The 26,240-nt window shown below is 28.7% G+C and overlaps 1 protein-coding gene across 4 annotated transcripts; it reads left to right on the top strand.

Moving 5' to 3' along the window:
- The first annotated feature begins 32 nt into the window (after positions 1-32).
- On the top strand, positions 33-25,831 carry LOC107442980 (protein prune homolog 2). 4 transcript variants are annotated; one of them, XM_016056700.3, is made up of 11 exons: positions 58-273; positions 2,923-3,064; positions 7,504-7,666; positions 8,945-9,121; positions 10,138-10,296; positions 12,640-12,742; positions 14,163-14,294; positions 16,670-16,756; positions 18,638-18,736; positions 20,681-20,725; positions 24,132-25,831. In XM_016056700.3, coding segments are annotated over exons 1-11 (1,113 nt in total). In that variant the 5' UTR covers positions 58-268; the 3' UTR covers positions 24,133-25,831. The 4 variants fall into 4 exon arrangements, with proteins under 4 accessions (XP_015912184.1, XP_015912186.1, XP_071038290.1 ...); XM_071182189.1 differs by having other exon boundaries at positions 61-273; positions 7,504-7,660; XM_016056698.3 differs by lacking the exon at positions 20,681-20,725 and having other exon boundaries at positions 33-273.
- The last annotated feature ends 409 nt before the right edge of the window (positions 25,832-26,240 follow it).

Consider the following 26,240-nt stretch of genomic DNA (forward strand, 5'->3'; position numbering starts at 1 on the left):
ATAAAGCTTTAGTTTCATTTAAGACGCTTATCCTAGTTTCAGATTAACTGTACCCTTAATTCTATAAATTTTGACAGGTTCCTGGAAAAATTGAAAATCAGAGTTGAGTTTGTCAACATAACATTCTACTTGCCACGCTTCCTCAATATCCGCCTTCTCAGATGTGATGTGGGTGTTATCAAATTCATTTTAGCTACCGTGTTAGAATTTAAAAGAATATGAAGCTTATTTACTTTTTATTGTGAGAAAAGCTAAAATCTTCGTCGATATGCTGTAAGTCAATTCTTATAATTTTTTTTTTAACTTGCACCTAAAAAATTAATAAGCTTTATTTTTAGAATGTATCTCGAAATTCATGTGTGAACAATAGATGTTAACTTTTTCTTACGTTTTTTAAAATTTTTTTCCATTTTGAAGTTAGGAGAATATATGACTATTTTTATTTATTTTTTCATCGCGCAGTCTCTTTTGAGTTTTGTTTATCCTTTAATACAAGTTACAATTTACATGAGTAAACATTACTTAGTGAAACTCTTTCTCATTAATGAAATGTTTAGCCTTGACTGCAATATTTTTTGAATTGATGTTAGCGTATATTTCGGTAAAAGTTAGCAATCTGGTATCCATTCCATTTTCGCGATTTTTTTGTGTTCTTTCAGAGAAAATAACGGTGGGATTTTCTAAGAATAGGGACGATTACTCTATCTTGATCTGCTACAGAATAATCGCCGAGCCATGACAACTTCCAGACGGAAAATACAAACTCGAGGTCAAATTAATAAGAAATTCGAGAATTTATTTACAATTAGAGCTCCAGGTCACTGTAGACATTTCAAGGGGTACCTTATTCTACTGTCTAGCCTTTATTTCCATTACTTTAGAATTTGACCTATGATGCAAGCTTTTAATGTTTGTCTTATAATAATTTTAAAAGTTTGTGTTTTTTATAATTTGCATTGACCTGCTTGTTAAACTTTGAAATAAAACTTTTATAGGCTTATGAGCTTATAAATCGAACTGGAAAAAGCAGTAATTAACAATAATTCCTAAACTTTTTTGGTTCTTTACTTTTTTATAAAAAATACTTCCTTGTGCCATCAAAATGAAAATGTACCTATATTTTAAGAAAAATATCCGATAAAATTCTAGAGAAAGTAGTTTTTTTATGAAGATGTATATAATTGTATTAATTTTGGTTATTGGCTTATTCAAATCTAAATTTTTGTCTAAAGTATTCAGACAGATTTATAATAAATTAAATATAAATGTGTCTGGTTTTTACAATTATTAAAATTAGAGTTGCTTTTAAGAAAATTTTCTTCCGTGCTGGTTCAAAAATCTAGAAACAAAATAGCCATGTCTTCACTTTTTATTTTATTTATTCGTTTGTCATCCAACATTTAATGACTGTGAATGTTGCTTGGCATTCATTTTAAGTTTTATTCTTTTGTGTTTAGCATTGAATTGTCGTGTGCAGCTCTTATATTTTTTAAAGCTGTCCAACTGAAACATTATTGATTAGGTCTTAACTTTTTAAATAAATATAGTAAGTTTTGGTCATCTAGTGAATTAATTTAAATTTGTTGAATCTTGTTTAACATTATCATTGAACTAAAATTGTAAGGATATTAAATGTAAATAAGTCAACTGAAATTAGCTCATATTTGTGGTGAATAGATTTCTGTTTATGTATTTATGCTAAAATAATGGCTCATTTCTTAATAAAACTGGGCAGGGGAACTGAAATAATAGAATCTAAAACGTAAGCAGTAAAAGTAAAAAATGAAGGTAAAGCTAGTAAAGACAAAAGGTACAAACATAATAGTAGGTATTAGTAGGACCTAGTAAGCATAAAAGGTTCATACTTTTTTTAAAATTTATTCAAAGCATAACTTGTCAGACTATCTTGTTACCTTGGCGATTTCTGTTAGCATGAACAGGTACCATGGCAAAAATGTAGTTTTTTGGGATTCAAAATTAAGTTATCTTATTACAACTTCCACATGGATATTTTTATATCCTAACTGTTTGCATAAACTACATTCATTAAGACACCAAAAGTTCTTGTATTTTCAAAATTTTTAAAAAAATATGCAATGGCTTGCCCTAGGATGAGTCCCTTTAAGTTTTTTAAAGTTCCTCCTTAGTCACTGCCCAATTGTAGCTAAACCTTTGTAATTGATTTGCCATAAGTATTAATGCCTTATAAAAATTACATTAAAATTCTTTTGTAATTATCTTTTTTTAAAATGTTTTAATAAAAACAGTTTGCCCTTTTACCTTTTTTTATAAAAAAAGAAAAAATGAAAGTAGAAATAGTTTAAGTTTTGTTATGAAAATGAAGTTTTATAATTTAATATTCAATTGTTAATATACTTTATTTTCCATATTTAAAGCAAAAGGATAATATTGATGTTTGTTTTGGCCATAGCTCCAAAAACTAGTGGCCAACTTATACCTGTAATTGTACAAAAGGAAAAAGTTTCAAAACCAAAAGTGTGTTACTACCCAAAGTATTTAGATAATAAAATAAAAACCAATTTATTTTATTTCATAACTGAGATTTAACAGCTGACCTAATTTTGACTTTATAACTACTATGCTGCCTTAGAATTTTGAGTTCAGGCCAGATGACTAGGGTATTCTTAGTTCAAAAATTAAAACAAAGTAGCCTTTGTGGTGTACTTTTTGCTGGAACTGACCAACATTTGTGTTACTTGGTAAGAAAAACCTCCATTGGAAAAGGAATCAAATTCATGAACATTCTGCCACTGAGGATATTGTGCTCTAGCTTTATACTCTGCTTGAGTTACCTCGGCTCAATGGCAAAGTTATAGTTCATTTTGAAAAAAAATCAACTTATTTTTGTTCTATTTTATAAATGTTTTGAAATAATCTTCTGTTTTAATTCATTCTTTGTAGGCCTAATAAGAATAACTTGAACAAACCTCTATCAGTGCCAGATGAAAATAACAGTAATGAAATTATTGACTATCACCTTGAAACTGTAGATTTTCCAGACAGTCCTAATCATCATTCCTTGTTAGAAATCAAAGAGCTGGAGGTAAGGATCGATAAAAGTTTGATTGGAAATTATCACTTGTACCAGGTTTAAATTACTACTATCACAAATGAATGTGTGGCAGTAACAGGTTATTATTAGTCATAATTATGTAGTGCTACCTGTTTTACTTTTTCTCTTGAAATGCAAAAAGATAAAATTTTTCACAGAAAAAAAAAGAAAGAGAATGAAAAAAAAAAAAAAATTGGGGTGTGATTTTTGGAGCAAGAAGTGGTTATAAATTATAGCCTGTGTTATCTTGCTACAGTACATTATTTATGTAGGTTTCTGTTCAACTGCTAAAAATGCAAAAAATATTTGTTATTTACAATTTGTCAGACATGCAAAAATATGTTTATTTTTTGTCAGATCTGCTAGATATTTTAAATTTTGGTACTAAAAATTTTTCGTAATTTTATTAGGCGTCTGTTCTTTTTCTTTGTCAGCGTAACAGCCCCTTGCAGGCCTTGGGCTACTGAGAAGTGCCAGCGCCTATTATCCTTGGCAACTCCCTTCCAATTTCTATTCTTTAGGGTTTTCAGGTCATTTTCAAAGTCGTTGAGCCATTTAGCAGGGGGTCTGCCTCTGGGACATGAACCCCCGGGGTTCAAAAAGGTGGCTATTCTCACTATTTTCAGGGCTTCTCCATAGATGGTCCAGCCATTTCGGTCTTTTACTACGAATTATTTGTGTAATTTGGGGCTGCTTATAGAGTTGGTAGAGCTTGAAGTTATATCTGGTTAGCCAGCAGCCTTTTCTTTGAATTGCTCCAACGATTGCTCTGAGGATCTTTCTTTGAAGGTGTCCAGTAACCACTGTATATCTGAATTTAGGTTCCAATTTTCGCTTCCATAAAGCAGCCCAGGAAGTACGAGTGTCTTATAGAGTTTTAACTTTGTTTTTCGTCTGAGAAGATTCAATCTTAGTTGTCTCCTCAATCCAAAGAAACACTATCCATTTTGACTCTATTGCTGATTTCTGCTCTAAGTATGTTTTGATCGTTAACAACAGTGCCAAGTTATTTGAATTCGTTAACCCTTACAAAAGTATAACCATTAATACATAAAGGGGCGCTGTAATTTACAGTCAAGGTCGAAAATTCCATGAGTTTAATCTTATCTTCGTTAATAGAAAGGCCATATTTGTGGCAGCAGCTTCGCGATCCGAAAAGCCTCTTTGACATTCCTTTCTGACCTTCTTAGACTTCGGTTATAAATCTTATAATGAAATGTTTCAAATTGAAATGCAGCCTTACAATTTTTTCCCATCCTTGAAAACTTATTTGATTAGTCATCTTCAGTGACTTTAAGGTGGCTACAAAACAGGAGAACACTGGAATCCTATTTGTCTGGGAATTATAATAGAATTTAATTATGTCCAAAAATTTCGAGAAAAGACTAAATTTGAGTTCAGAAAATAAATCTAGATATTTTTAAATTCTGATTTTGCTTAAATTTACCTCTGATTTAGTATCTTAAACTATGTATGTATGTAAAAAGAACTATGTACTATGTAAAATTTTATCAATTTTGAAAATCATTTTAGCAAAAATTGGATTCAACATTATTAGAAAATATTGATCATGATCATGATCAGTTCATGCTATCATGATCAGTTCATGCTAACTGATAACAAATGTTATTAATAATATCTAAAAAGTATTCTTACTGTTACCTTTGATTCGATATTTATATTAGCAGCAGCATAAAATAAATGTGTGTATGATCCTTATTATATATCTTTTCTGTTAGTTACCAGAATCTTTTCATGTAAAGTGTTTGAATAGCTTATTCTTTTAATAATGCTTGATTTCCAACTTTAATAGCAATTAAAAGGGTTAAATTATTTATTTTATGAACTTTAATTGGACATAACGAAATTTTTTTCTAAAATTCATGCCATCAGTTAAAGAAATTAGGAAATTCGATGTAATCAATACTAAAAAGTTGAAATATTTTTTTCTGAGTGTTTGTGGCTATTATAACTGAATAGCAGGGTGTATAAAAATCATGATTTTTTTAAAAAATCAAAAAAATCGGATTTTTTTGATTTTAATCATGATTTTTTTATAATTTCAATTCTATGGAATATAATCAATTTTGTGTACCATAGATTTAAAGTTGTATTGTATTACTATTGTTACTTATGGTATACATTGGAAATAAACACCATTATCAACAAAATATTTCTTAATAATTTAAAAGCAAAAGGTGAAATAAGAAATAAACAATAACAAAGTGATTTCAAACTACAAATCAAGAAAGAAATTGTTTATCAAACAATATGTGATAATTATTAATTCTACATCTACAATATCAAATTATTTAAACAATCATTTAATTAGTTTTATTTAAAGATTTAAACATAAGGACTAATTTAGCTGCCTTTTCTACACCCAATTGATTCCGTAGTTTAGTATGTACAAGTCCAAAAGTGGAAAACATCCTCTCTATCCCTGCAGTTGTTCCTTTTGCAGTACATAACAACTGTATTGCATCAAACTCTTTTTGACCTACACAGTTCTTTAGAAGCGCAATTGATTTCCACCATTCCAAGATGTTTAAAGATTCTAGAGATTCTTTATCAAACAAAGTTCCATTAAACGGAGGAGAGCGTACAATGAATTTTAGCAAAATACTTAATAAGGGGGTTTCTCCATACTCCATGATTAAAATCATCTCCATGATTAAAATCAGTGATTTTTTAAAAAAAAATCATTTGATTTAAATCATGATTTTAATCAATGATTTTAATCATTTGATTAAAATCATTTACACCCTGCTGAATAGTATACCAACCTGGAGTTAATCTAGTGAACCTTGAAGTTGATCTTCTGTTCATGCGGATGTGTCATTAAAAAAAAAAGGAAGCAATTAAGAAAAAAAAATATTTAAAAGTAACTCTCTATATTGGTGATTTCCCACAGTGACCATAAGACTCTAATGACCATAAGACTGACCATAAGACTCTTCTAATAAATCACTGAAGTGAAGCGTGACTGGCGGTCAACTTCAGAGATGTTTTGCTGACCTTAACCAATAGTCTGTCATGCAGCTCTAATGTGACGTAAATAAAATAGTACATATTATATTGGTCATTTTGATCTCTAAGATTGTTTTTACTGGAATTTCATATTATGTATCTATTATTCAGCCGTATAAAATTTTCTAACTTTCAAAAGTTAGGGAATTTCCTAAAAGTTAAGTAAGCTGGTATAATTATTTTAGAAATAAGTACAGTGCATTACCCCCTCCTCCCTGACTCTGAACTTCACGTTCTAGTTTTCATTCTTAATGAATTGATGGGGTGACTTTAAATATCTTAATTAATTTGTGTACACAATATTTTAGGGGTAGCTGCCATCTAGGGAAATCTTAGGTCAGAAGAGTGATCCAAAGTTTGGACACCTTAATGTTAATTTTATTATTTTTATTTTTCGTCATATTTCGAGAAATTTTAAAGCAAATTGGAAAATTTTTGGACACAGTTCTAAAATTCGTTTATCCAAAGAATATTCCATGCAGAAATTAAATCTTAGTAAATATCTTTTCATTATTTTGTAAAGAAATAGTCAAAAAAATTTTGAATTGTAAGTATACCATTTAACATAATTTTAAAGAAAGTAATTTTATGTAGCAAAATACAAAATATGAGCGAAATCTATTGAATAGATCTTGAGAAATTGAATTTTAAAAATGTCAGATATTTGAAGTTCGGTTTCTCTGGAACTATTCGACAGATTTTGCTCAAATTTTGTACTTTGCCATATAAAATTACATTATTTAAAATGATGCAAAAAATTGTATACCTTACAATTCAAAACTTTTTCGACAATTCTTAAATAAAATAATAAATATTTTCTAAATGTTTTTTGTGTGCATAAAATTATCTTTGGATAAACAAATTTTATAATTATGTGTATACAATTTTTTCAATTCACTTGAAGAAAAGTTTTCAAGATATGTTGAAATATGCAGAAATTGAAGTTATTTTGGAGCGCTCTCTTGACAAAATATTTGGGACTATATTCCCCAGATTGCTGCTACCTCATATATTGGGGGTCAGAAATCAGAAACCATCAAAAGAAAGACATGTTTATTCAGTGAAAGTAAGTTTTTGTGACTGATTTCCTAACTTAAAATATTGTCTGCACTAATTAATTAGCGTATTTGAGGTCACCCCCTTGAACCATCAAGAATGAGTCATGGAAGGTGAAGATCCAATCATTAAATCAAAAGCTATTCAAGGTGGTCTTTTTTAAATTTTTTACCTCTTGATGTTAATTTGTGAAATATTTTTTTGTATCAATATTGGTGGAGTTCGAAATGGCGACTGTTTGGTTTTCTTTTGGTGGAATTGCCCATATTATAAATATTATTGTTATGAATCATGTAGAATTTATAATGAATTATGTTTTATTTACGAAGTGTCATGATTTTCAGGTTAATAATGAACAGTATGAAGAAGTTGGTCAAGAGTCGTTTAATTCATTAGGGCGAAGAAAAATAAATGTCACCCAGTCGCCCCTTCCTGAGAAACCTATTTTAAGTGACGGAGATAAGATGTGTGATGAAATTGATGAGCAAGATATCGATATTGGTATAAGTATGCAATTTGTACTTTTTTTCCTTGAAATTTTTTATTTCCTTCTGGAAAAACTGTCCCAGAATGAATAGTTTCCTACCTTAGTTGATAAGTAATTTCTGGGAATAATGATTTCCTAGTTTGATGAAGTATTAATTTCCAGGTTGCATATCTAGGTATCTATTTTTTTTTAAAAAGTGTGCTTTTTATTCAACTGTTTAAAGTGTTCAAAATAAAAGTTTTATCTGTTAAAAAAAGTCTAAGTCAAAAGACTCTTAAAGAACAAAAACAGAAGTGTTGCACTTTGTAATTGAAATATATAAAATGAAACAATTGTTTTTTGCAGTTTAATTTTGTTTTAATGAAATTTTAATTTGGATTTAGTATGCAACTAGATTTGACATTTTTCAGTTTTCCAAGTTTCTCATTATATACAGCATTGTTATTTAATGGAACAATATTAAATCAGACCAAAATAATAAACTAAGTAGTTTAATAAGTAACTAGGTATCTTTGGTTATGAGCTGGCCATTTTTTCAAATGTTTAGAATTACAGGTAAATTGAGGCCAAAGATAAAGCCAATTTGTAAACAATAAATTAATACAATTTGAATCCATTTTAAGGATAATTCACAATAACAGATGGAATCACTGTTACGTTGAGCTTGTTTTCATAAGGAAGACCACACATAAAATAGCATTAAAAAAGTAAAATGAAGTGCAGTAGCAGTTTTTAAGGTCATTGATAGAATTGAATGTTAATTTTAATTGTGAGCTGTCAAAAAGGTTATAATATATGTGATCATTTAAAAGAGCCTATTTTTGAAGTGGTAAGCAGGTCTCTTAAAAAATAACAGAAAATTGTTTTTTGTGTAAGGATGTTGGTTGGTCGCCACTCACAGGCTTGCTTGCTATGCGAATAACAAAGGTGACATTAAAGGTACGAAGGAAATAAAGTGACATAATGTTTATTTTCTCTCTTTTGAATTATTAATAGAAATAAATGAAAATTATCCTATTTTGTCTCTATAAAATTGCTCAGTTAAATGCAGAAAAATATTTTCCCTCCAAATGAATTTATTCTAATAGCAGAAAATTTGTAATTTTAAGTAGTTATAAATGTATGATTTTTGTATTTTTAAAATTAGAGTTTTAGCAGCGATATGAAATATTTCTTTTAATATGCTGTATTCATTACATTGAGCTTCTACCGTACTTGTAATACACGTACGTACACGTATGTAATACATACTTGTATAAATTTGTAATTGCAAGTATGGAATTCTACTTTATTTTTAGACTCCATGTCAATGGATGGAAGTCGTAAAAAGATAGCCATTAGCCCCGCTATCTTGGAAGATGATCAGCGTAGCCTATCGTCACTTAGCAGTCGAAGTAATAACGACTTTTACTCTCCTTCTGATGATGTCATTCTCGATGAAGATGAGAGGGAAACTCTTGATGAAATTGATGGATGTAAATTTCTTTAAAGACATTTTATTTAGTTTTATTAGTTGAGATTTAGTTTTAGATTTTATGCTATAAAACTTGACATGTAATTCATCATTCTGTAGATATTGAAAAAATTGCTTTTTATCATATGAATTTTTATTATTAAGGCTGTTATTTGAGAGCTCTGTTTTTCTATGAAACATTGCTGTTTAGTGAATACTATGTTATTTTTATATCTCGTGTGTTGGTTGCAGTCAAACATGATTGTTAGGTTAACTTACAATCTCGTGTGTTGGTTACAGTCAATCGTGTGTCAATGTCTCGTGTGTTGGTTACAGTCAAACATGATTGTTAGGTTAACTTTCGTCCCTCTTTATATAATTTTCTCTACTGGCCATGAAGATGCTATAATATCAATAAAAGAAGAGAGTTTTGGGTAAAAGTTTAAATGGGCTGGATTTTTTATATTCAAACCCTTGTTCGCTTGCTGCCTGGCTTGGACAATACAACCAATCAGCAATGATATTTTAATACTATTTTTTATGCAAGTTTATCTCAAAAATTTAAAAAACTTCATATCTATGAAAAATATATATTATTTTTATAGTTTATATATTGTATTCATCTGTAATTTTTTAATAAACGCTTGAACTGCCTTTGTTCATGTTTTGGTTAAATAAATTTTTAAAAAAATAAAGTTAAAAAAAAAATTATGACTTTGAATTAGTATTTTTGAATTTTATTTTATATTTCTCACATTATTCCAAAGTATGGTGAAATTAGTTTGTTAATTTTTCATATGCTAGGCAGGAAGTTTTCCCCTTTCACTATATGTTAGACATTGGCCATTTGATAGCATTTTTTTCCTAAAGTAAATTTTTTGTAAATATTTTACCCTTTTTAACGCTTTATCTATCTCATATGGATATTTCCATATAGATTTATAATAAGTTGCATTTGTTGTTGCTGTGCTTTTTTAGGCATCCTTTTTTTCCCATAAATATTTTTGTTAGATCTGTGAAAATGTTTGTTCTTAAAAGTTTCAGATTCTTCGTTTGGTAGTGATAGGATACCAGAGATGTCAGCTGCTGAAGAACTTGAGGAAGAACGTAGCTGGAAATCATGTGTAGTGAATGGGGAGGATAGGAAGATAGACATGAAAGTCATAGAGCCATATCGGAAAGTTTTATCTCATGGAGGTAAAAGCTTTTATTTTTACTCATTATTAATTATTTCTTACACTAAAGTTATATTTATAACTATAATTATGTTATACTATTAGTGTTGTTTATAATTTATTATCAGATATTCTTAGTATCATATATCCTAAGATACCTAAGCAGCCTATTGTCAATGTTATAAACGTTTAATTTGAAGTAATATAGTCATTGAAATGTTCCACTAATTTTTGTTTAATCAAAACTATGAAAAATTTGTATTATTAAATTAACACAGAACTTTTATTTGAGTATAAACAATGACTTAAGTTTTAATATAAATTTTTCATCAGCTAAGCAATTAAATAAAAAAGGTTTAATATTGGAGCACGATCAGTTACAAACCTTGTGTTGGTGTTCTTAGCAATAAAAAATATGGAAATTTAAGCAAATTATTTTAGGTTTTTTTTGGGGGTAAAGAAATCCTGATCCCCATGGCAGAATTGCGACGACATTGTCGCAGAACGTTTGAATTTTTGCAGTCAGACTTTTCATTTGGGAAGAGAAATTTTTTATTTTTCCTTGCTGCATAATTTTTCCTAAATGCTTTTTGTTTTCAAAGATTTCTTTCTTGCGCATCAGAGAAGAGAGAAATAAACATGATTTTTCTATTCTCATTTAAAATAATTTAATAAATTTTTTTTTTTTTTAATCACTGTCTTCAGCTAAAATTTTTAATTAATAATATATAATAAAAAAGCTTTCAAAGAGTTCTTGCTTTAATTTTTTCTTTTCTGTAACAAACACCATGTTTTGCATTTTAATAAAATATGATTGAGTGGTTATTTGTTACAAATTCAGATTTGTAGCAAATGAATAACCAATCACTGTGGTACATTTTTTACTTTCCTTTTAAATTTAATTGAAAGGAAATCGATTCAATACTTTTAATATAATATCATGCACATGACAAATTTAAATTGCACATTTGGGTCTTTAGCGCTCTCAACTCGCACTGATTTCATCGCAAATATATGTAATATTTTGATCAGTTTTTTTGGCAATCACTGCTATGAATTTTCAATGATTTTTTAAAAATTCCAATGTCTTTCATTGCTCAGTTATTATTATTGATATTTTCGTGATTTATTTTTAAAATAAAATATTGATATTATTACAACACGTAAAATTTAAATTGTGCATGCAAGAAATCCCTCTTTGTTACTCTCGTTTTGTGCTGATATCATTGTTAATCCATGCGGTATTTTAAACGTTTGTTTAGCTAAATATTTTCCATTTTTTTAAAAAAAAAACTAATTTTTATGATACAATTTTATTACACAGGTAATTTAAATTTCCCGTTTGATTATTTTTTTAATATGAAGATTTTATCGTTCTTCCAACAGTTTCTGCTAGTGTTTCTGATTTTTTACTTGGTTCTTAAAATTCTGTTATTCCTCAGTTGATATAATTTTGACAAATAAAATTTGAATTCAGCATTTAAATAATCACTTTTTGCCGCTCTGAATTTATGCCAATAGCATCATAAATCCACGTGGTGTTTCAATTGTATTTTCAGCAATTATTTGTATTTATTTTATCACGGTTTTTAAATATTTCGGTATATTTTAGACAATAAACGGAATTCGAATTGCGCAGTTGAGTATTTACTTTTTGACGTAATGAGTCACTTGATTTTTCCTATTGATTTTTTACCAGTAATTGTTATTAATTTCCACATAGTTTTTAAAATCCGATATTTTTAATACAATATTATTTATTATAACAACCGAATTTTAAAGCATTTATTTGAGTATCTTTTTGTATTTTAAAGAGTCCTATTCGTGTAATTTCATCTTCGATATTTATTTTCGGAGTTACTGCTTTTGCTTTTATTTTTTATTTATCTCTTTATATGTTTTGTTTATTTTATTCATGCCTTTGTTAATCAGATACTTTTTTAATATTTTTAGACTTTATGGTATTTCCACCCATAAAATGCGAGAATATCACATAATATTAGAATTAAAAAAATATTACATTTAAAATTATATTTGCAATTACATACAATTGCAAAACAATATAAATTACAATAACATTTATGATTAAATTTTTTTACAAATTTTTATTCTATACTTTCTTCTGTAAACACAACATTTCTGTTACTTTAAATTAGTAATTGTTCTAATTAAAATGTTATAGTAATTGTTATAGTTTACATACTGCAGAAATATATTAGCCCTAGTGAAGTTTGTCGCAGAAAGCCCAAAAAAATTCTGCCACTAATTATAAAGTAGCTCAAAGTTATTATTTTGTATGTTAATATTTATTATAATATTTCTTTTATGATTTTACATATTTTTTTATTTATTATCTTTATTATAGGTTATGAAGAATCTTCATGCAATGCTATTATCCTTTTTTCTGCGTGCCATCTTCCAGAAAGAAGTCGTAAAGACTATAATTATGTGATGGATAACTTGTTTTTGTGAGTACAATATACTTTCAGTTTTTAGTTTATCTCACAGCTTTTGAGCCATTAATGACCAGCCATAGAAAGTTGTCTCTATGAAAAATGCCAGTGTAAAAAAGTAGATAATGCATATTTGTTTGTTCCAAGCGTATATATCTTTCTATTAGAAAAGAGTTTGAACTTATTTTGGAAGAAAGTAAAACATCTAGAATTCTAGAATATCTAGAATTAAATGTGAAAGAGAAGTGTCGATGAGAAAATGTCAACAGTGGCAAACATAAAAGTTTTTTTTACTGTTTTTTATCATGTTGATCTGTCAAAAAATGACATCCTATACTTAGTGTAGTAGTGACAAGAACTCCAAGATGATTAAAACAAAATTTTTTAAAAAGAAACTGAAAATACTAAGCTAAAAAACGTATGACAGTATCATACAACCCCCCCCCCCTAAAAAATACAAGAAATAAAACAACCCAATAACAAAAGCATTTAATGGAAAAGCTGGTCACTATGATTTTAAATTTTTTATACTTAATAATTGAACCAAATGTTTGTTTAAAAGTAGTAGAAAAGTTTATTTTTATTTATGAATCCAAGCCAAAATCTTGTTTTTGCAAAGTAAACCATAGGAAATGAACACTTACTACTTTCTTTGTTTTTCAAAAAAACGAACAAATCTTTTAAATGTGTTAATCCATTGATTTGATCCTAAGATATGATTAGGGGTGCAAGTTTGTTGTTACAGAAATATCCATCAGAGTTTTTGTGAATTATCAACATTTTCTTTGTTATTCCTGATTTGTTTTTGTATGCTACAATTTAATTAAAAATGTTTTCAATTAAGAGTTTTTTTTTTTTTTTAATTTACTGAACACCTTACAGTTTTCAATTTTTTGATCCTTCAAAGTTCATAATATATAACTAATAAAATTACTTAGTGAATAGACCAACAAGATAACTATTTCTATCCAAATCCTGTCGAGAAAGGTGATCTTTCTATCTTTTAAATGATAAATTATTAAGAATACCTATATGTAAGAAGTGCTGTAAGAATACGAAAGAAAGAAATAGCTCGTTAACTGGAAAAATAACAAACTATTGCACTCAGCAATGAAATTTCTTATTCCTTGCTGTTGAAAGACTTGAAGATGCTTACAAAGATTTGAGTAACAGAATATTAAGGATAATATTATAACAATGCTCAATATTTTGTTCCAAAATCAACAAAAACTATATGTCATATAGTCAGTAGTATAAAATTAATTGATTACTTGCAATGAAAACAAATGCTATCAGCATTTACACGATATGGATGTGTTTAATCTAATATGTACCTTGGTATACATTGCAACATGCATTTATATATTGCAGTGCATATCTAAGGTATACTTTTTATGGATGAAAAATATTAAATGTAGTATTTTGTTTCTTTTAGATATGTGGTAGTTACTTTGGATGAGTTAATTGCTGAGGACTATGTTCTTATTTATCTTCATGGGGCCACCGACAGCAACAACATGCCCAGTTTTAGTTGGCTGAAGAGATGCTATCAAATGATTGATCGGAGGTATTGAGGTTTACAATTAAAACCTAGCAATGTCCTTAAATTTTTAGTTTTGCAAACTAAATTACGCTTAGCGATTTTAGGAGAGTCAGCAAGAAAATAAGCTACCCGTGGCCCTTAAAAGAAAAAAAAAAAAGAACTTCTGAAAAGATTTATTGCAATTTTTAGATTCCACCTGAATTAACAACCTTATCATACCCTGGGAAACATTTTTGTAATTGAGCATCGTAATAGCCTGCCATCTAGGAATTAAGCTGGGAAATGTGGTGTTACAAGTGTCTACAAGTCATTGTCTATGGAAAGTGATGCTGGGAGATGAATTTCTTCCAGTTTAAGAACAGATGGAAGTTATTGAGAGTAAAGTTGGAAGTATATTGTTGAAGGTCGAATAATGATATATGCCCTCAAGTAAAACTTCCACTGCATGCTTTTTGTAGAATTTACTGTATATGGGGGAGCATTGCATTTTAGGGACATACCTGTTTTTCCCCCTGAAGAATTTCCTGTTCAGGCTTTTTTTTCCCACTGACAACTGGGACAGATTAGCATTATTATGTGGTAGGATTAAAACTAATCTCAGGATAGGACGAGTGTTGCAATTTTAAGGCAAGTAGCTTGGGTGTCGATATTTGAGGAGTCCAATTATGTTTTTTTTTTTTTTAAATTTCTGACCACACATACATGTATATGATCTTTGATATTGAAATATTTTGGTGGAGCTCTCCGGACCTCTCAAACCACTCTCAGCTATATCTGGACAATTATGTTGATTCTTATGTTCTGAAGTATCTGAAATATTGTTGTATCCATTGTAATAAGAGTGTTCTTAAAATTAGTTAATTATAATTTATTTCTTTTTATGGCCTCGGGGGTAACTTATTTTTCGGATGACCTGCATATTTTGTTTGGGTTGTTATAACACCTCGTTTATGGGCAATTCATGCTTTCTGCCTTTTGTAGCAAAGGTGACAGTTAACTTACATTATCATCAGGCTGCTTAAAAACAAAAGAAATATGATTCTGTCAACAGTGTGATTGGAATTGTCCACTACAAACTGATAGGCAGGAAAATTCAATGCATAATAGATCCAGTGGTACTTATTAGTTATAGGGACCATAAGTTGGCAACCATATTTTTGAGTTGTCCCCATGATAAGTATTTGTCCCTACAATTAATAAACATCAATTTGAATGTTATGTATAGTAAAAAAAATATTTTGACAATTTAACTAATGTGTACTTTTTAATACATTGGTTACTATTTTCGTTTCCCAAATAAACTATCACCATTCACTGTTTCATTCAATAACTATAACTTATAAGATTCACGATATTATCCTATTTTATAATTATAGTTATCCATGATGATCACAATAATGTCAAAGTTGATACACCTACGTGCATTATCAGTTGTTGGTTACTTGTGTAATTTTTTTAACAATTCATGGTATAGAATCAATTTTATTTTATTAATGTTGCCCTAGTGAGGCATATTATCATTTGAATATGTCTCACTCGTATTCTGTGTAACGAACGAAACTCTCGGGTACAAAAAGCTGATCTGTATAAGTTGTCAATCGCATTTTAAAAATGTTTAATTTCAAAATAAAATAAAATTGTGTCAATGTCACCAATTTCAGAGGGGATTATTCTTACTCATTGGTATATTAAAGACACAATAATTTAATGGTTAAATGTTTAAAAAACCTCTTTTTGGCGTTGCCATAACTCTAATTTTTTCTCTCGTACCTTTTTCTTGAATAATTTACTCAGTTCGGATTGAAAAAAAAAATAGTTTAACTCATTCACGTCAAGTAATTTTGAGTTGTTTGTGTTTGAAAGGGTACCTTAATTTTTTATTTATATATTTTTTAAAATTAAATTTATGTTGTTTTACATTTTTATTGCAATAATTACTTTATATTACTTTTTATTGCATTATAATCAGTGTATCGACTAATATGATCTGATTTTTAAAACACAGAAATTTTTGTTTACTGAAATATATGATAAAAATAACTCTTACAAAAGCAACGAAAAAAAAAAACTCACTAATTTTTGTTCAAAAGTCTCTTACTATCTTCCCTTTAAAAAAGTTCAGAGATTGTGTCTGCCTCTATTGTACATAATTTTAGGAAACTGGGAAGAAGCTCAAACTCGTTTCTTAGGCAGTCCTTACAGTTTCGGTTGTCTACTTGCTAAGGCATTTCAGACCCTGGGGTGATAAGTGTTAATGTTTGCTGATAATTTTACTTTTAACAAATACTTGAAAGTGACAAAAAAATTATATTTATTTCCTTAAATAACAATGCATGTAAAAAGTACAGATTAAAAATTTTATAAATACTAAATTTTTTAAATAATTTTTTCCTGTACAGGTTGAGAAAAAACTTGAAGAAACTCTATTTGGTGCATCCAACATTTTGGTTAAAAACACTCGTCCTTATGACCCGCCCATTTATAAGGTATGTCATAATTTATATTTTATTCACCATATAAACTATGTAACTTAAAAGCTTCTTACTTTACCTAAAAGTAAAAAGCTGCACATGTAACCTTATAACTTGGCATTTGAGTCTTAAATATTAATAAAGAAATAAAAAAATTGTCGGATTAAATCTTCTATGGTTGTGCTCTGCAGCAGCATCTTACTAGTTTTTTTTTTATGAGTAAGTACTAATTAACTATGAAAGAAAGAAAATAGTTTTAGTGTTTAGAAATGGAATGGTAATGTTAATGCTAAGTGCAATAAAAAAGGGATAAACGTTAAAAAATTTTTTTTCACCCTATATCCTAATGAGAATAATTAAAATTGTGTTTTATGGTATTTTGATTTTTCTTTATTTAAAGTTTCTTTGAAAGAAAACTAAAAAACAATTTCTATCTTGCAAGAAAGTAAATAAATCACCCACAGGAATAAAGCATAATTAATGCAGAGCTCAAGTTAAAATATGATTATGAATGTATTTTATTTAAAAGTGTTCTGTAATATGTGTATCCCTCAATATAATTTAAGGATCTCTGTCAAAAAATGAGATAAAAAGTATGGTAAGAAATTATTATTATATACAGTGAATTCGCGATAACTCGAATCTGATAGGACTGACGAAAAACTTCGACATATCGGAAGTTCGACTTACCGTTAGTTTCAGTTTTGGACTTTCAAAATATTGTCGGATTATTTAATTAATGCTTATTAATTACAAATCATCTAAATGCTTACAATATTTAAGATCATTTTTCTGACAAGCCATTAACGATTAGACTGTTTGAAGCACTTTATGATACCCCGGTCCATCGGCTGCAACTTTGCTGTTGTGTTTGGCGGGAGGAGAAACTGCAAGTTTACTGCTTTCAAATTAGATCACTATGCGCTGTGCATTTATCCATAAAGAGTATCAGTTTTCTTTTCTCAGCGAAGAATTTCCGATCCAATTTTCTTACATAGTCTTCAAATAATACTGATGTCATCCAAAACTTTTTGTTAGACTTGTAATCCAAAGGATACGTTTTTACATTCTTGAAACATCGGGGATTTCGGTATTTTCCAATAGCAAGTAAGGGCAATTTCTCTGTCCTAGATGCATTTCCTCCAACTAGGACAGTCAAACGTTCCTTGCTCATTTTACCTCCTGAGCAGTTTTCAACCTTAAACATCATAGTCTTATTTGGAAGACATTTAAAAAATAAACCCATTTCATCAATATTGAAAGCATCATTTTAACTGTATCCTTGAAGTAAATTTGGTAACATTTCATTTAACCACTGTTCACATACTTCAAGAGGGACAGCTTTAGCTTCTCCATGAAGAGTGCGAAAGACATTGTGTGTGTGTTGCAAAGGAAGGGACAAGATATCAGCTCCTAGGTTTTTTTCTTGCTTCAAAAGATCCAAAAAAAATCGAGTTAAAGGGAGTAAAATTCGAGTAATCGAGAATAATTAACATGAAATTGAAGATAAAAGGGTCGGGACCTCATAAAAAAATCGAGTTATAGTAATATTCGAGTTATCGTACTTCGAGTTATAGCGAATTGACTGTATTATGTATATTTGATTTTTGTGAATCAATATTTAAGCAGGCAAGGAAGATACATTTTATCAAAGCTTGGCAAATCTGTGGAGAGGCTAGATAAAAACATTAAATCCAGCTTGATCTCCTGAAGAAATTAAACGATGAATGTTATAAATGCTTTCTAATTTCATGAGACAATAAACATTGGACATTTTTAAGTGACAGTACTAAATATGTATTCTATATGTGAATTATAAATGAATTGTCATAAAATTCTAGAGTAATATTGTATATTAATTGATGTTCATACATGTATGTATATATTTTATTTTAGTGCCAAATTCAGCCGAAAATTGAAGTTTGTGTACAGTTTAAAAGAATTATCAACATATGTGACACTTCAACATGCCAGTATACCGGATAAAGTCAAAATGTAAGTTATCCTTTTTCATTTATATAAGTACAGAACCCGTTATCCGGAAATCGGAAAACCGGAACGAAATTCGATAAATTTTCGCGCCATTTTTTAAAAAATTTTTTTTTCCCTCATAAGATTTTAGGATTTTTTTTTTCTTTTTTGAAAGATGTTTACCTTACCATCATTTTGGAAATAATCATTAGTGTATTCTTTCATCGTTTTTTCTTTTTAAGATTATTTCCAAAAAAAAAATTTTTTTTTTGTTGGGTTTAACAATAAACAAATGGTTTTTTGTAGCGATTCAGAAAACCGGAAAAATCAGTTATCCGGAATAGCGATTGTCCCGATCGTTCCGGATAATCGGTTCCCTACTGTATTTATGAATGCATGTAGTGTTATTCTTAATTATAAGTAAATAAAATGAGGAATTTTTATTTTTTTAAAATTATAGAGTAACTTTTTAACTAATGATAGAAATAAATCTTTATCAAGCATTAATTGTCCGGTGATCATCTGTGGGTGGATTCAGGAATTAATTTTAAGGCATTCCTGTTATAATTGAATTTTGAAATTTAGAAATGACTTGAAAGGCAAAATAAGTAAATTTTGTGTCACCAAATTGAACTGTATGTTTCTAAAAACATGTTTGTCACTTGATCTAGATTGCATTGTCTGGTGTGATTGCAGAGGATTCATTCATAGGTCTTGTGAGCCCAAGCATTATCAGGCACTGTAAAAGCTGAGAATGTAAAAAATATTCAAGTTTTTTGGCATTCTCAGGGTGATCATCATTGAATTTTATTAATTTGGAAAAATCGGGGATTTTAATTTAATTTCCCAAAAAGCCAGGGAAAAGCAATTTAGGTTTGAGGTACTTAAAGTTTTAATAATTATTTGTAAAAAAAAAGTGGATTAAAAAATTATTTAAAAGAAGAAAAACAAAATATTTGTTTATTTTTAAGTTTAACAGCAAGTATAAGTATTTTGTATTATATTTTAAGCATCAGGATAAAGCATAACTGTAAAATTAATAATTAAATTTGTTACCGGTTACAAAAATCAAGGAAATTGGGTAAAATCAACCTGGAATAATAGGGGGGAAAATTTCTGAACCTTTGTTACTATTTTGATTCCGTTTTAGGAAAAATAATTAGAATTTAAACGTAATTCACAATAGTATGATTGGTTCATTTTCTAAAAAGGCAGTTTCAATTTTTTTTTCGTGAATAAAAACTGTTCTTAGCTTTCTTTGAAGTAAGCCCATGCAGTTTTATTACAAAAAAAGAATTAAAAAGTTTTGAGACACAATTAGACAAAATACCTTGTTAATGAAAATTTTGTCACATCTTTGTACACATCATTATAAGTTTGTCGAATATGGAAACATTTAATGAAGGCAAAAAAAATGTAATAAGAAAACAAATTTAGGCAATGCCATACAAGTAGCAAATTCATGTTGTCTTTATTTTCCTTGATAAAATAGCTTTAAAAGAATTGCCTCACAAAGATAAGGTAACAAATGATTCATTTAAAATAATTTTTTAACATTAGTTTCATATAGTTTTTGGTTGAATACTATTCACAAAGCTGGAAACTAGATATGGAGGTATAAAACATATATTAGGCATGAAACATCTGTTAAAATGTATATCACGGAGTTGCCACTCTGCAAGGAAAACAGAAAAACTTGGAAAATACACGTTATTTAAAAATCACCTAAAAATTGGGAAAATGCAGGGAATTTTGAGTTTTTCTTTACAAACTGGAAAATACAGGGAATTTTTTTTTCTTATTTTGTTTTTTAATAGTTGTAACATGTCACTATCTTTTTGCGGCTTATTACAATAATAGGGGTACAAATCTTAAAATACAGCATACTCAGTTTAGCTTTTGTTATTTTTGTTTGCAATTTTTTTTTGTGTGTGTATAAAAATACTAACATACTTATATTCTAATCAGATTTGACCATGATTTATATCCCGTTGAGAGCTTTCGCCAACACTGGTATGTTTTTGCATGTTTTCTTACTACATGCATGTTGTTGCATAGAGTTAGGCTCATGTGAAGTGTATTTTGCTGCTTTTGTGTGTTGCATGTCTTTAGCTCGTGTGGAATCTGTTTTGTTAAATTTGTGTGTGGTATATTTTACTAACTTTTTCTGTGTATTAATCATTGCTTTCATTTTTATTATGATTCTATTTCTTTTAAGGTTAATTCCTAAATGATTGTTGCTAAATTTATTTAACAAAACTACTTGAGCTGCTTCTTAAAAATATATTTATTGCTTAGTGTTTTGTGTGTCTAAACAGATTTTATAATTGTTTGATTTTCTAATTAGTATTTTAAATATTTCAAAACAGTATTTATTGATGAAAATTTTTTTAGTCTTATAGAATCTAAAGGTTAATTACATTGATAGTGGAGTGAGAATTAAGGGTTGTGAAAATAAAGTGTTGTGAAAATATGTTGTATAAAACAAAGAATATAGGTCCTAGCATCACAAGTTGTCATGTACATCACTAGTGTTAGCTAAGTGTACAGGTAGCATTTTAGGTATTCAGCAGGAGATGGCAAAGAAAGTCAACCCTAAGGAGAAAGGGAGAATCGTGGGTAATAGTTAATATAGACACCTTCGGGCCGGAATAGCCTGCTTGGTAGGGCACTGGGCCCATGTCAAAGAGTTCGTGGATTCGATCCCCTCCGGCTGAAGACTCCCCATGTAGTAAATAGTGGCTGTTGCACGCTAGATCTGTCGTGTCGCAAAGACCTCCATGTTCCCGTAACAAATCAATACCTCTGGGGGTACTAATCCAGGAGTTTCCTTATCTTTTGGATTGGTTCAAAATTACAAGGCTACGTAGTTGAACATTAGTAGTCGTAAACCCAAAATTGGGTCGGCTGTTCAATGAAGCATAAAATTAGAATATAGACACCTTATTTGGTGCTGTATCTCTATCTCTTCGCTTTCCAATTTAAGTTTTTACCCAAATGGTTATTTTCTATATTGCAACTGCTTTTACATATTGGTTTCACTGAGTCACTCACTGAAGGAAATACGTTCATATTTCTCATGCTTTAACTTTTCCTAAACAAGTGAACCTAGATTACCTTTCAACTTGTCATGGTTGAATAATATCTGCGATTCTTTTTAAAACAATAGCAGAAGCGAGTTTCTCAATGTGAAAGTAGTTATGCTTTGAGTACTGCTGGTTGCTTCTCTCTGAGTGAGTGAAGAAAACGAATGTGAAACTTTTTATCAGTATATTATGTTTACTGTTACATGAATAATACTTGAATGATGAATATTATTAAATCAGCATTAGTAAAGTATGTTAAAAAATAATAAAACATCAATAAGGACATAAAAAATTCAAAAATTGCTCAACAGAAAATACAGCTTAGAAGCTTTTTAAATACATTTTTTCTAGCCCTTCAATTTTTAAGTGTTTCGTTAGTCTTTGAGACTTATAACAACTTAAACAACTTACCACTATCAACTTCATATGCTATTAAAAATAGGATAAATAGTCACATATTTCATATATATATATGTGTAAGAAATTTCTTTATTTTTCAAGTTTTAAAAATTTAAATGCTGACCCTCTAGTTTTATTCCATATATTTAAAAACCACCCCTTATAAATATTTTAGACGATAAATATATCTTGATTTTAAGAGACAAAGTTAGTTTTTAGGCATTTAGGTTTTTCAGTGGCACCTTTCTATTTATTGGTATGAAATTTTAACAAAATGAAAGTTATGACGCCTCTAAGTTTCCCTTTTGCTAGCCTAAATAATTGTAAAATTTTCCGTTTGATGCTTAGGAAAATAAAACAACTTATCAGGCCGGAGTTTGAGATGTGTTGATTTTTGTTCTTCGAATAGCTGGAAAAATTGCAAGTGATAAGATAAGTGTTGCTTGTTTTATTTTGGAAATTAACAGAAGCAATTTATCAGTGAGATTGCAAATCTAATAGTGCAAGAGTTTATGATATTTTAGAAGAATGCGAAGATCCTCCAAAACTCATGCAATGTTGCATATAAATTTAATTCACTTCTAGGAAAGTTTTTAAAAAAGTGAAAAAAACTCAATTAGAGCCTTTAAACTCATGAATATTTTGGTCAGTAACACACCTGTTTTAAACACTGGCCACCAGAATGTTACATATCTCTTATGAAAAACAACTGGAAATTTTTTCTCATGACTCACCTATGAAATAAGTTTGTGAAGACTGTTTGAAAGCTCAAACTATGTGAAATAGGAAAAAAGTCCTGATTTGAGGCAGAAAATTTTTTGGGAAATCATTTAGTCTTATAAAATTAAAAAATGAAACAGTATTCAAATGAATCTTAAAAGAAAATTATGCTAATATTTTGAAAAAAGAATTAAATTAATAGAACTTGAATTAACTGAAATGTGCATAATGTTATTAAAAAGAGATTCGGAAAAGAATCTTATTGAAGAATTGCATGAAGCTTATTGAATTTCTAGTAGTGTTTATTCTTAAAAAAAATAGTTTCATACGGATCATAAATTACCCTGCTTGTAGTGTTTATTCTTAAAAAAAAAAAGGTTTCATACAGATCATAAATTACCCTGCTTGTAGAGTTTATTCTTAAAAAAATGGTTTCATACAGATCATAAATTACCCTGCTTTTTTTGGAGCACGAGAAATCTTTTAAGAAACATTTTGGTGCTTGCTGCATCATTCAACTGGTCTATGGGATAGGCAACTGGCGTATATGATATGCACTTGTAAAATCCCCTGAATGAGATTTCCTATTTTTAAAATTGCAGAAAAAAATGGACAAAACGTTTCAGAAATATAAATGAACGACGTCTCTCATAGTATTTATCAAAAAAAAAAAAAAAGTTTTTTCTTTTTTTGATGTGTATTTTGAGATGCACATTTTACTGTATTGAATTCTGCTTTGAAAAGGATGTTACGGTGTAGGATGCTACTATAGCATCCTCTTCAAATGGTATGCAGTACACTGAACCATAAACTAATTTGTAGTAGAGCCAGAGGACGTTTATAACTTTGTTGGCAAAAACAGATTTTATAACTATCAAGGTGTTGAATTGGAAAAATCTTCTGACAAAGAAAACTGCATGAAGAAATATTCCATAGATGGCAAGACCTCACCTTGGGCTGTGGTGCTATTGATGAGTGTGCACTGAAAATAATGCTCTAGTGTAAAATCGGATAATTTAGTTTTTACTGTTTCTTCTATCAATGTTTTAATAGCAATATTTAGTTGTTTGAAACTTATGTAGCTGTTTTTAGAAATTTTGCATCTTCAGCTACCAAAGCATTTATCTTTTTATTGCATATTTTTTAAAAGTTATTTGAAATCTTCTTTTCTTCCGAATTTTTTTATAAATGAACTTTTTCTTGATATTTTTTAGATTCGATTTTGAGAGAATATTTCCAGGATGTGCAAATGAATGTCGTAGCATGTACAGTGTTGTCTACAAAGCTTATGTTGAATCTCTCACTATCCACTGAACTTGAGTGTTGTGTTTTTTAAAATTCATAATTGGTGTTTGAATGCGTCCATCTTCAACTCTGATGTTCTCAAAGTGTGATGTTTAACACAAGAATTAGGTCTTCTATGCATCATGAAAATATATATAGTCACTGTTGTGGTGAATGTTGAGAATATTAATATTTATGTTATTCAAAGTTGCTCTATGATAGTAATTTATTTGATAGTTAAGCTTTTGTTTATTAGTACTTATAGATTTTATTAATAGTTATAAGCAGTAGGGTGGTTCGAAAATACCTTAAATCTTTTCTAAATAGTGCAGAAAAGTTGCCAATCAGTACTATTAAGAAGTATTTACTATCTGCTTTAGTATATTTTGCTGCCTCAATCTGCTGAAATTTCGGAATATTAGCCTGCAATGCTTAAAATGCAAATAAATAAATAAAATAAAAAAAATTATAAATAAAACAGATTTTGTTGATTGACTTAAAACCTCAATAGACCAATTCTAACTGAAGTTATGTATTGAGGAAGCAGAATTAAAATTTACAAATTCTAAAATTTTGTACCTTTACTCTTGTTAAAAATAATTTTTAAGTGCTACAAGCCAATCTGTGATTTTTCATAATCTTTCAGCAAACTTGCCACTTTTCTGCAAATCTATAGAGTTACGTTTTTTAAAATTTTATTTATTTATTTTTGTTTTTAATTGAAACAACTAAATTAACAACTCTAAAAATAAATTGATCTGGAAAATAAAATATCTATGTTGAACTGGGGTACCAGCAACAATGTACAGAAAATAATTGAAATATTTTATCTATACTATACTATTTGTTTTTGAAATTTTAAAATTTCAAATAAATTCAAGAAATTAGATTAAATTTTTTTTGATGACATTTCATAAACTAAAATTGAGTCGTATACATATTTCATTATTTTTAGAGGCGGAAATTAAATCTTGTATAATGGAGATTAATTTTTTAAAAAAAGTTAAAGAATTTTTAACACATTTTTTGTTATTAATGTTTAGCTGCTTTTGACGTCAGTGAAACACTTTAATTTAAAATCTTAAGTAAATAAATATGGAACCAAATTACAATTTTATATAAAATTATAATTCATCAGATTAGTGAGAAATGATTCCAATTGAAAGTTCAATAAGTAATAACAAAGAACTAACAAAAGAGTCTAAATTAAGAGTATAATTACTGAGTATGATTCCTTTTAGTTTTAATTTTTAACTATAGTTTATTTTGTAGTTAATATAGTAGTTGGATTTATAATTTGGCAAACATGTTTCTGCAAATTATGTTATTGCACTAACTTCAGATTTTTGTTTCAAAATAGCATGTCTGAATCTTAAGCATTTTTTGTCTTATTGAGGCAGTAGTTATTAGACTTTGCATACTTCTTAATGTTGATAGTTAACTTTTCTGCTTCATGGCTAAAAGATTTAAAATGCCTTTTTTTGCTCCTGACTTATAAGTAGCATTTATTATGCATTTAATTCTTTTATGAGCTGCAGAGTGTGAGATGATTTCAGTGCTTAAAATTTTATTGATCTCAAGTATGTTGATAGCATTCCTGAAAATTTTAATAAAAATTTTTTTATTTCTATTTTGTAGTTTTAGTTTTTTATATATTTTGTTTGTGTAAATAAGTAAAATTTTATATAAATCTTGATGGATTCTATGTTATATCATATGCCTTTTTTTATACCCTTTTACAAGATTTATTCTATTGCCATTAGTGTTGCTTAGGTAACAACGTTTCAAATTTTTATTCCATGTCGGGGAATTCAAATTTTCATTCCATTTTAGCTATGCCAAAAGTAGCTGGTCCAGTTTCTTTGGTTTAAAAGAAACCGGCCTGTATGGAAACAAAAGCTGGCTTTTACTGAAACAATATTTTTTCTTCTAAAACTGAGTGAAATTGTTATTACATATTAATAATTTGTTACAGTGATGTAATCAGATGTTTGGAGCAGTAAGTACCATTTCGCGTTTGGAACTATAACTTTTAACTT

This window comes from Parasteatoda tepidariorum, chromosome 4 (assembly GCF_982258835.1).
Source record: "Parasteatoda tepidariorum strain Cologne lab strain chromosome 4, Ptep-v5.0, whole genome shotgun sequence".
NCBI lineage: Eukaryota > Metazoa > Arthropoda > Arachnida > Araneae > Theridiidae > Parasteatoda > Parasteatoda tepidariorum.